General features: G+C 36.5%; 5 protein-coding genes across 5 annotated transcripts; 2 read left to right on the top strand and 3 right to left on the bottom strand.

Moving 5' to 3' along the window:
* Positions 1-21: 21 nt before the first annotated feature.
* Positions 22-2,175, bottom strand: LOC105232196 (E3 ubiquitin-protein ligase RMND5A). The gene is made up of 4 exons (XM_029552747.2): positions 2,055-2,175; positions 1,470-1,948; positions 634-1,415; positions 22-546 (listed from the first exon to the last, which is right to left on the bottom strand). The coding sequence occupies exons 2-4, from the start codon at positions 1,726-1,728 to the stop codon at positions 274-276; spliced, it is 1,314 nt and encodes a 437-aa protein (XP_029408607.1). The 5' UTR covers positions 1,729-1,948; positions 2,055-2,175; the 3' UTR covers positions 22-273.
* Positions 2,176-2,394: 219 nt separating this feature from the next.
* Positions 2,395-3,782, top strand: LOC105232195 (transcription initiation factor TFIID subunit 8). Its single transcript, XM_011213823.4, has 5 exons — positions 2,395-2,641; positions 2,701-2,987; positions 3,047-3,194; positions 3,265-3,393; positions 3,457-3,782. Exons 1-5 carry the CDS (start codon positions 2,500-2,502, stop codon positions 3,714-3,716), a joined length of 966 nt encoding a protein of 321 aa, XP_011212125.1. The 5' UTR covers positions 2,395-2,499; the 3' UTR covers positions 3,717-3,782.
* Positions 3,783-3,868: 86 nt separating this feature from the next.
* Positions 3,869-7,937, top strand: LOC105232193 (exopolyphosphatase PRUNE1). Its single transcript, XM_011213820.4, has 2 exons — positions 3,869-4,047; positions 4,102-7,937. Exons 1-2 carry the CDS (start codon positions 4,003-4,005, stop codon positions 5,185-5,187), a joined length of 1,131 nt encoding a protein of 376 aa, XP_011212122.2. The 5' UTR covers positions 3,869-4,002; the 3' UTR covers positions 5,188-7,937.
* On the bottom strand, positions 5,201-6,829 carry LOC105232194 (60S ribosomal export protein NMD3). The gene has a single exon (XM_011213821.4). It carries the CDS (start codon positions 6,827-6,829, stop codon positions 5,276-5,278), a length of 1,554 nt encoding a protein of 517 aa, XP_011212123.1. The 3' UTR covers positions 5,201-5,275.
* On the bottom strand, positions 7,583-10,265 carry LOC105232192 (protein NipSnap). The gene is made up of 7 exons (XM_011213819.4): positions 9,987-10,265; positions 9,162-9,233; positions 8,886-9,065; positions 8,614-8,782; positions 8,427-8,551; positions 8,228-8,370; positions 7,583-8,163 (listed from the first exon to the last, which is right to left on the bottom strand). The coding sequence occupies exons 2-7, from the start codon at positions 9,209-9,211 to the stop codon at positions 8,015-8,017; spliced, it is 816 nt and encodes a 271-aa protein (XP_011212121.2). The 5' UTR covers positions 9,212-9,233; positions 9,987-10,265; the 3' UTR covers positions 7,583-8,014.
* Positions 10,266-10,472: the final 207 nt, after the last annotated feature.

The following is a 10,472-nucleotide window of genomic DNA, read 5'->3' as shown; positions in this document are numbered from 1 at the left end:
TTTCAAGTTTTTTCAATCTCAAAAAAAAAGTATATTTTTTTTACTTCATTAAAATACCGTAGTTACGATCACTTAAAAAACTAAATTTCATGTTCTCTGCCTTCGCAAGCGATTTGCAACAGTGCTCTGTTACTTATTTTACATTTCTACTATAACTACACAAACACAAACACATTTTCGTAGAATGGTTTAACGCTAAATATAATGAATTTAATTAATGATTTTGGGCGAAAATAAGCACATATGTGTAAATGTGTAATTAAACGCGTATTTTTAAAAGTAGATTCGTACAGCATCATCGGCATTCTGTTCAACGGGGCAGTAGGGACATTTGAGTATGTGACCATTACTAAGCTTATGCAATGCATCATTGGAGATAACATGGCCGCAAGTTAATTTCTTCGGCGGATTATCCTCCGTGGTCTGTTGACGTAATATGGGACAAGCGAAAATTGAGTGGTAACGGTACTCGGGATCAAGATCAATCTCGATTGGCAACTCATCGCGTGCATTCCAAATGCTTAAAACTTGACGTGACTGCATAACCTGAAATTGAGATATTAAAGCGCAATGTGTTGATTAATTTTTTTTATACAATGATATATAAATTGAAAATAAAATTTAAGTACTAACCTGCTTAATATTAAGCAATGCCGGCAACGCTGTACAACCCGCATTAATAACTACTGATAAAGCCGAATTTTTGCTAATACCCAAAGTGTGACACGCATCCTTCATGAAGACATATGATGCCTCCATCCACACTTGTGGCGAGATCAAATGCTTATACGGCGAATTATCTATGCCCATGGGCAAGTATATGAAGCAACCCATTAAGTTTGGTATTTCATGTTCGAAACGATCGATAAATTTGCCGAAATTCTTGCGTGCATATGCAATCGCCTCGGCTTGTGCACTAATGCCACGCGACATTATTTGCAGAAATGCTAAACGGTGTAATTTGAATTCGAGTGTTGAATTTTTGGCAATTAATTCCTCGGAATAGCGCGTTGCCCACTCTAATGCCGGTCCCAATTCCTGCTGTTGTATACCTTTCCAAATGCGATAAATCTCAGCAAAGCTACTCTCTGAATCAAACACTTCTTGTGCCATCTCTTCGGGCATGCCCGATTCCTTTATTAACAAACGTGCTACATCATCCATGCCTTGGCGGCAGTAATGCTTCGCCATTACTTTATTTAGCAACATCAGATTCTCTTCATCTTGTAGCGCATCAACACGCGTAGTAGCAGTGAAGTCCGATACGAAATTGCGATCAATTACTTTGCCTACTTTGGAGACGGCGCCGTGCAAATCACGATGCTCTGCTGATATTCGTTGCAACCTTTCGTTAGCTTTATGTAGTGTATCCAGCACATGTTTGACTTGACAGTCATTAAGGCGTGGTTTTGCGGCTATAATGAAAAATTTATTAATGCAAATGAAAGTAGTGATTGGTAGCAACTTACGTTCCATTTCAACTTGCATATCAGCTTCATCGGCCATTGGATCATCTACATCGGAGGGTGCATCTACTTGGGTACTTGTATTTATTGTACCAGACATTTCTTGTTCTGCCTTGTTTAGCACTTTCATCAACTCTTCCAACAGTGTAGCGACATCAGCGATTTCGGCTGCCGCATTTTCACGTATATCTTTCAATTTATAAATAACACGATCCAATTCCTTGCCTACTGCGTTCAAGGCTTCTACATCAGCGCTTTGCATTTTGAAGTTAACACTAGCAATGTGATGAATAATATTTATTTGTTTTACGTTGCGTTTTTTGCGTGTTGATTTCTAGGACAATATTCCAAAAACAAATATAACACAATTATTTTTCCTTTGTATTTGTTGTCTTTGTCTGCGTATTTGATGGTCTTATCTCTTCAACACTTCTGCAATACTTTATTTCGAGAGGATATTTGATGTTTCGTTGCTCTTTTTTCTTTTTAAAAAATATAGAAATATAAAACGAGTTCAAATATTAAAATGTTATCAACTAAATGGTATTTATATCATTGAAAATATTCGAAATTATTTGTTTTTCTTACGTGCTATTGGGTTTGCCTTTCTTTGCTGAAGAAGAATCGACTTATTTTCACATTTCTTGCTTTGATCTCTATTCGTTGTTATGCCAGACGTAAACTTTATTTCAAATTGTAGACCCCGTTTTCATGGAAGTAAAAAATTGTAATCTTTTTTTTTTTTGTTGAAATGCTATAAATAAAACGCCAAATTTTAATCAAACTAACAATATTTTAAATTTTTAATTTTAATGAAAGAATTTAAATAAAACAAAATCAGTTTAAGTTTGAACAAAATATTTTGTGTGCCAATTAATTACACATGAGTAGTTGGCAATACCAGCAAGTTTTCTATTGTTACTTGTGTCTGTAAAAAGAAGCAGAATATGTTAAAATAGTTTTGTAAACAAAAGTGCAATACTTCATCACAAGTTGAAGAAAATAGTAAGCTACTATAACTACATAGCTCAAAATGGATAAAGCCGATTCCACACAGTCATCCAATCCACGACGCAAAATCCTAAGCCTGGCGGTGTCACAAATTTTAATGGAAAAAGGTTTTGACACCGTTGACAAGGAGTGCCTGGAAACGCTTACTGAAATGCTACAAAGCTGTGAGTTTTTCAAAATTATTTACTATTTCTAAAGAATTAAAGCATTTTATCTATTTTAGTACTTGTGGAAGTGGGACAATCAGCACGAAGTTTCTGTGAGCTCTCTGGCCGCACCATACCTGTAATTGGTGATGTGATTGTAGCACTTGTCAACATGGGCATATCACTACAGGGTATTGAAGCTTTTGCTAAGCGTGATGGTCGTCAGATAATACCAATGCCATCACAAGCTTCGCAACAAAAGCAACTAAATCTACTACAAGCGGGCACAAAATCTTCACATCCACCTCATGTGCCCAACTATTTGCCTGCATTGCCCGACCCGCACGCATATGTGCGAACACCGGTAAATAAGTTCATATATTGTACCAAAAATTGGTTAAATTATTGTTTACACGTTTGTAGACGCATAAACAACCTGTGACAGAGTACGAAGCTATACGTGAAAAAGCAGCTAACCAAAAAAGAGATGTTGAAAAGGCTTTAACCAAGTTCCTGTCAAAAACATCTGAAACACACAGTCTTTTCGACAATGAGGACAATATGTTTCCCTGTGAGTAAAAGCACTAAAATCTATATGTGTCAAAATTTGAATGAAAATCGTATATAAACAAATATTATAGTAATTGCCTGCAAACCTGCATTCCCACCTTATCTGGCCGCATTGAATCCCACAGATCAAGTGTTTGATTTCGAAGAGTTGGAATATCACTACTTGGTGGCCAATCGTACGGAAGATGTGACATCCAAGGGTAAGCGCATTGCTGAAAAGTTAAATTTATTAATTCGGAGTTACACGCCGTGTTTTCTTTTAGATGACAATGACGAAAATGAAAGTGGTAACGAAGATGAGGGTGATGGGGAAATGAAAGCTGAGACAAAAAGTGAAAAAGATGTGAAGCCCGAAAATGACATCAAGCCTAATTCAACCACCAATAAAGCTATTTTAGAAAATCCAAACATAGATAATCCATATCTAAGAGCAGCAACACTACCTAAACGTGCTAAACCAGATCCCACACTGCTTGTCGCCGCTGCAACTGCTTCATCGACAAGTAGTGGTACGGGTAACTAACCCTTAATATTTATTTATTTAATACTTTGATAAAAGCATATAATTTAGTACAAACAACAAAAACAATTTCCTTTGCGATCTTTTTGTTTTCATATTTAAAATGACGCCGTCACATTTGGGTAAATGACAGCGTAGAAATTTCAATCAGCTGTTATTCCACCGGCTGGTGTTGTTTACAGTTACCGATTGCAACGAATTTGCGTACAAAAGAGTAAAAAAATTCATTTATCAAAGAATAGCTAGATATTTAGTGAAAAGTGAAGTTGTTTATTAAATTTTGCCCAATATGTTAAATTTTTTGAAACAAAGCCGCAGATTTGTGAATTCGGCAGTATGTATATTAATAATTTTATACAACCACATTGTAAAATGACTGCTTCATTAGGAGCCCGTTTGCATTGTTTTGGGCAATGAATCGTGCGATTTGGATTCCGCCGTGTGTGCAGTCACACTTGCTTACCATTATCAGCAACAAAAAGTCGCCAGTAGCCACACCACGCGTAATTTTCTGCCAGTCCTTAATATACCACGTCGCGATTATGCGCTTAAAACTGAAGTTAATTACGTTTTCCAACAACATGCAATTAGCGACGAGCACTTAACTTTTCGCGATGACCTACAAGAGGACTATTTAACACGCAGTGAGTTTATTTTGGTAGATCACCATGTTAGCCCTTTTGCTACGCGTTGCCTGGAAGTTTTTGATCATCGCACATTTGATGAGAAGGCACAGCTATCAAACGTTTGCAAATTACATATAGAATTGGTAGGTTCATGTGCAACGTTAATAGCAGAAGAAGTACTTAAGTCTATGTTAACCCCTGAAGCTAAAGATACAGACACTGAAACACTTTTTACTTTGCTGCGCAGCACTATAGTGTTAGATACAGTAAATTTCAGTGAGTCTGCTAATCGTGCTACACCGAAAGATTTTGAAATGTGTGCAAAACTTGAAGAATTGTTGAGTAAACTACCTAACAGCAAGCCTTTAACTGAGCGCACAAAATTATTCGACGCTCTAGTGGCGGCGCGTGCCGATATTAGCAGCTTAACATCAATGCAACTTTTACGGAAAGACTTAAAAATACTTTCAAACGGCGATGATAGTGTGAATATTGCTATACCAGGCTTTCCAATGTTAGTGCAACAATTCATAGAGAAACCAGATGCGGCAAATGCAGTTAAAGCTTTCGCAGAGGAGACAAATTCTGCCATTGTTACTTTAATGGGTATGTTAGTCGAAAATGGCACCGTGCAACGTGACATTGGTTTGATAGACTTCAAATGCAAAGAACTATGTCAATTGATAGAGAAAAAGCTTTTGCAATCCACTGAGCCAGCGCTTTGTTTACAGCATTATGAAAATTGCCATTTTCTCAACGGCAGCTTCTATAAAATGGGCAACATAAAAGCGACACGTAAGCATGTGTTACCGCTGGTGAAACAACTTTTAGATCAAACGCCAAAATAGTTTGGGAAACGGATTCAGGATTCACAAAATAATTTTCTTTATTACATACTCTATAAAAATTCATTTAAAATCTTAAACAACCAATTCTTCAAATCTCTTCGGCACCAGCACCTTCATCAGCATTATCTTCACCCATGGCATCATCTTCACAGTCCAAAGCAAGATCTTCCAACATTTCTGCCAGCGTAATATGTGGCACGCTATCGTTTGCGGCTTGCTTATCATTACTATCAACAGGCAGTGCTTTCTTAGCATCACGATAAATGTTAATCTGTTTACGGTAATCTACGTCCTCTTCCAAATCTTCAAGGAATTCATGGAAGTCATGTTTGCTGCGTTCATCTGTTGCCTCATCGGCTAAATGACGTAACTTCCAATTACGATTGTTCGAACGTGTTTGACGATCAGCGTAGCATTTACGTACCAGCAACACATCAGGGATTTGATCTGCAGACAAATTCTCGAATTCAGTGTTGTTCAAATTCGCTTCACCCAAATTGTAGCCCATTACATAATCGCCTACCTTCAGCAAATGACCAAGATGTGAACGTGTGTGGATCGTATTTTCATTTATGCCCAACTCGGAAGAACGCACCACCCAAATATCGCATAAGACGTGACGAAACGATACGTGTCCTGTGCCGGGTATATGTTTACGATCCTTATCCATGATGGGTTCAATATCCATAACAACATATTCCACCAATTGTTTCGGATCACACAGCGCTTCAAAAGGATTGCGGAAAAACATCTGTCCCGGCAACTCGGATATTTGCGCCGTCATGGGATCAATTAGATGTATACCGGTAGCAACTTTATACACCAAGCAAACTGGCGAAAGATTACCCAGCTGTTGACGCAACTTCTTTGACAGACAAACTGCACTATCCTTCGATAAGGGCGCTATTTCTACAGACCATGTGTATTTATAATTGAAATTGTTGCTATGTATGTCATGCGAAATCAAACGTTTGGACGTAGTCACCTTAACTGGCACCATATATTGCAAAAAGTCAACCATCTTCTTTGCATGATTGAAGTTCGCATAATAGAAATCCAAACCACCATGCAATGGCTTAATGCCCAACGTATTTTCGTGTGCCTTATGTTTCAAAATCAGCTGCTCCAAATAGTAAAACGTCTTTTTGTTTTCCGCGCGTTGTCGCACCTGCACCAAGCAATGCCAGAAATCTTTCGCCTCGGTACGATGACAATCATCACACATTTGATTCTGCACAGTGAATTCCACGATGAACACTTGTTGCAGCACGGTTCCTCCATTAATTTCACCATGTACTGTCAATTTGACTTTTATGCGTTTGGAATGTGGCTCTGTCCAGACGAAACCTGCATCGACTAACTTGACAGCTTTTAAACCTTTCAACTTTTTCAAACACAAAGCCAGCAGTTCGCGCGACTCCAATGCTGCAGATACCCACTCGCCGGGCGGCTGTAAATAGCGTTCACAGTTACGACAGAAATGTAATACTGCCTGTTTCGGTATATTTTCCGTGATGTCAATGTGATTACGTAGACAGGTTACACACATATTGGAAGGATTTGGTTCGATTGGCACACCACATTCGCAACACAAGATCATGGTAGTTTTTGTAGGCTGTGACGACGGTTCCATGTACTCCATGTTGCGATTTGTATTTAAATTTTAAGAAACGAAAACAAATGTAAGTAGTTAGAACTATGCGACGCTGTTACTTTAAAATAATTTTTATACGAGTTTTTTATGCGCAGTTCGCTAAAAACTTTTGTTTTGAGACACGTGCAGAAATGAAATGCACTCAGCTGGCAGTCAACATAAATGAAATTGACATACATGAAGCGTAGCCAACTAACATTGCAAAAGTGAATTGCTGATTATTGTGAAATATTGTGGTGCACAATAGATATTTTCATCATCTTATGTAAAATATAAAAATTCAATTGGAAAGTAAAGTAGCAAGCATATAAAGAAATATCATCAAATTTATTGGTTTGTTGTGTCAAATTAGTTTTTTTAATATAGCATGCAAGCAATTTCCAATAGCGATATTCCTTATTGCGCCATAAATTGACAGGTCGTTGTGGAATTGGCAATTTTTTATATTTGGATAGTTGGCAACTCGACATCCACGTCGCGGTGGTTGGCAACGCATGGCTGATTTAAATTAAAATATGTAAGTATGGCAACGCCGTGCCGGGCGCAAACACTTTCTGCACGGTTATGGGCGCCTAGTACATCGGCGACCTGCTGTAAACGAATTTTCGATTCTGATTTCGACCATTATACGGCGTACGCACGTACAATTTTTATGCGATTATGTGCGCAAATCTGAATGCAAATTAAGAGTTGGAACAATTTAAATAAAAATGCGTTATTTTTCTTAATAATATATTTGATTTTATAACAATTTCATAATTTTTGATTTTAGTGTAACAATTTCTTTTGCTTGGCAAATAAATATGCAATAAGTATTTATCACGAAATTCGGTACCAATTTCACTGAGAATTGAATTTTAAATTATTGTATTAAATTATATTAAAAAGCGCCAACACTGTACATGATGAAGAGATAATTGTTAAACTTTGAGCTTAATATATTAGCACATAAATTGAAAATTTTCGAAAATAAAAAGAAATGTATATGTGGAAGCATTACTGTAGTTGGCTTAAATATTGTGCGTTCACGCCTTCAACGATTATTTTATCAATTCATAGCATATATGTGTGGGTATAGCCAAAAACTCAATAGTTGTTTAAAAATAAATTAGTTGGAGGCACTAAAAAGTTTGCTATTTGTAACAATATTTACGGTTTATGCTTACGTTGGCTCTACTGTGATGGCGAGAACTCAGTAGGAGCTAAAATGCGTGTATGCATATCTTTTATAAGTGGCACAGTATAGGCGACACACTCGTCCCAACCGGGAGAGCGCCAGGCAGCTTCACGTGTCTCCTTGCGATCCAATAAGGACTTATAGCCTGTTTGTGGAATAATAATCTATATATTTTACATTTCTATATTAAAATAATACAGTATACATACACCAAATATGATGCACATTGTAAAGCCGGCCTACTTGTGAGAAGAAACCAGCAAAAGCTTCGTTGTTATGTTTGCGGAAGTTAATGGCACGCGCCCAATTGTTGCCCCATTCGATCATTGTGCCAGGTTTTAAACGATATGAGCTAGAAAGAGTGGCAAAAATTAGAATTTCACATTATTTATTATTTTACTAACTTACCGCATTTCGTAGATATGTTTGCCTGGACGAAATTCAATTTTAGGCCAATAACTAAATGCCAGTAGATATTGTAAATGACGTGAACGTAAGTACTTTATGCGCTCATTCATTAAACTCACGTACTCCTGCAAATGTGTAAAGAGTTCAGTATTTTTCACATAAAATATTTATATTTAGCTAAATTAACCTCATCATGCCACAAATCTTCCTTGGCGATATCGATCTTCTCAAAGCCGCCAGTGTATTTCCATAAATGCAAACACTGATCCATATCACCAACATGCACGGTCCATGATGCGACTAAATTGCATGACAAATTCGCTTTCTTATCATTCACCAGTTGTACTGAAATCTTGCTAAATTGTTTATAAATAAACAGTCATTCAAGTTTATATACATAAATATATATGTACGACAGTGAACGTTATTAAATTAAGTGATTGCACAAATTGTACTCACTAATTTTTCAAATAATCATCCATATAACCGGGACGTACATTGTGCGTATGCAAGGCATAAATGATTTCCTTATCACTAAGCATTCGACTGTGCGATTCTTTAGTTGGCTCAATTTTACGCACCAACAACTTGGAAAACCATGAGTCGGCTTCGTTGAGTGGTGCTGAGGTAGCTATGGCGCTATATAATGACAACAATTAGTACATTTTATTTATCTTCTATACCAATAAATTGTTAAGGTAGTAATAAATAACGTATTTAATTGAGTTCACTTACCGTACTGTTGTGTTGTTGACAACATTCGATAAATTCTTTAATTTAATCATTTTGCTTTTTGTTTGTTAAAATCTGCAATAAAAAAATAAAATTTTATCCATAAATAAATCAATAAAACAAAGTCTTTGAAAGTATAAACAACAAATTAAAGTGAAAAAGCAATCAATTGCGCTGCCGGTCTTGCTTCAGTTATATATTTTCTAATTTGCACCTCGATTCTCATAATCAGCGGCATAACAAATAAAATCGAAAAACCAAAAAAGATTATACATACATATATATGCATGTATGTATATAACAAATGTATGTACGTAATATCAGCACGTATGGCATCAAAAATTATCTGAGAAAAAAAAAACAAATAACATAGCGCTATATATGCTTACGTACGTACTTATGTAGATATGTATGTATATACTATAATACTGCTGATTTCTGACGATATTTGTTCGGGACGTGCAGTGCTTTTGTTGTACATCTCCTCCATTAGTCTATTTTTGTCCGTGCATAATATAGAAATTGTTTTAACAAATATGCACACATGTACATATGCCAAAACTAGTATAGGGTTTTGCCGATTTAAGCAAAATTGTATTTGTTGCTTTGTATTAACTCTATATTGGCAAAATTTTTGGCTTATCAGTAATCATGCAATCCATTGTCACTCGAAATGATACAACCAAATGCGCCGCAATTTCTCCAGAAAACAAAAAAAATAAAACATATTTGCTTTACCATACTCTTATGTAGTACTGTCCTTCTGTATATATGAATGTGTGTGCCGCAAATAAATTGTTTGGTATTCTTTGTATTAATTTCAATTACCTTTCTCCCTATTTAATGCCGTATATGCAGGAAAAGTCGTTGTGCGGTTACAGCACCAAACTGTGGCAATAGCGGCGATAGAGCTTAGAATTCACAGCAGTAGTAACTATAAAATTGTTTAAACTCAAAGCAAAGTACAAATAAACGACTAACTGAAAAAATTATGAAAATTAAACGACTGCATAAACTTCTACTATGAGCGCTCCACTTTTTCTGCTGCTGCTAAAAAATTCACCCTCGCTTTTAATTCTTTCTTCACTCTTGCTCCACCATTGACAACGGGGATAATTGATGACAGCTGTTTGGCGTTGCCAACCACATATTCGTGCCATTCTATCAAAAGTGACAGTTGAACATGTATGAGAGAAAGCAATGTTGGTGCTGCCAGCTACTGTAACTAAAATAAATTGCGTTTCTATTCAAATAATTAAGCACACGTATGTTTTAAGCCTATTGCCCGTTCCCACGATAGTCGGGTCTAAGTAG

Source organism: Bactrocera dorsalis, chromosome 4, assembly GCF_023373825.1.
Source record: "Bactrocera dorsalis isolate Fly_Bdor chromosome 4, ASM2337382v1, whole genome shotgun sequence".
In the NCBI taxonomy this organism is placed as follows: domain Eukaryota; kingdom Metazoa; phylum Arthropoda; class Insecta; order Diptera; family Tephritidae; genus Bactrocera; species Bactrocera dorsalis.
This window is presented reverse-complemented; position numbering and strand designations above follow the sequence as displayed.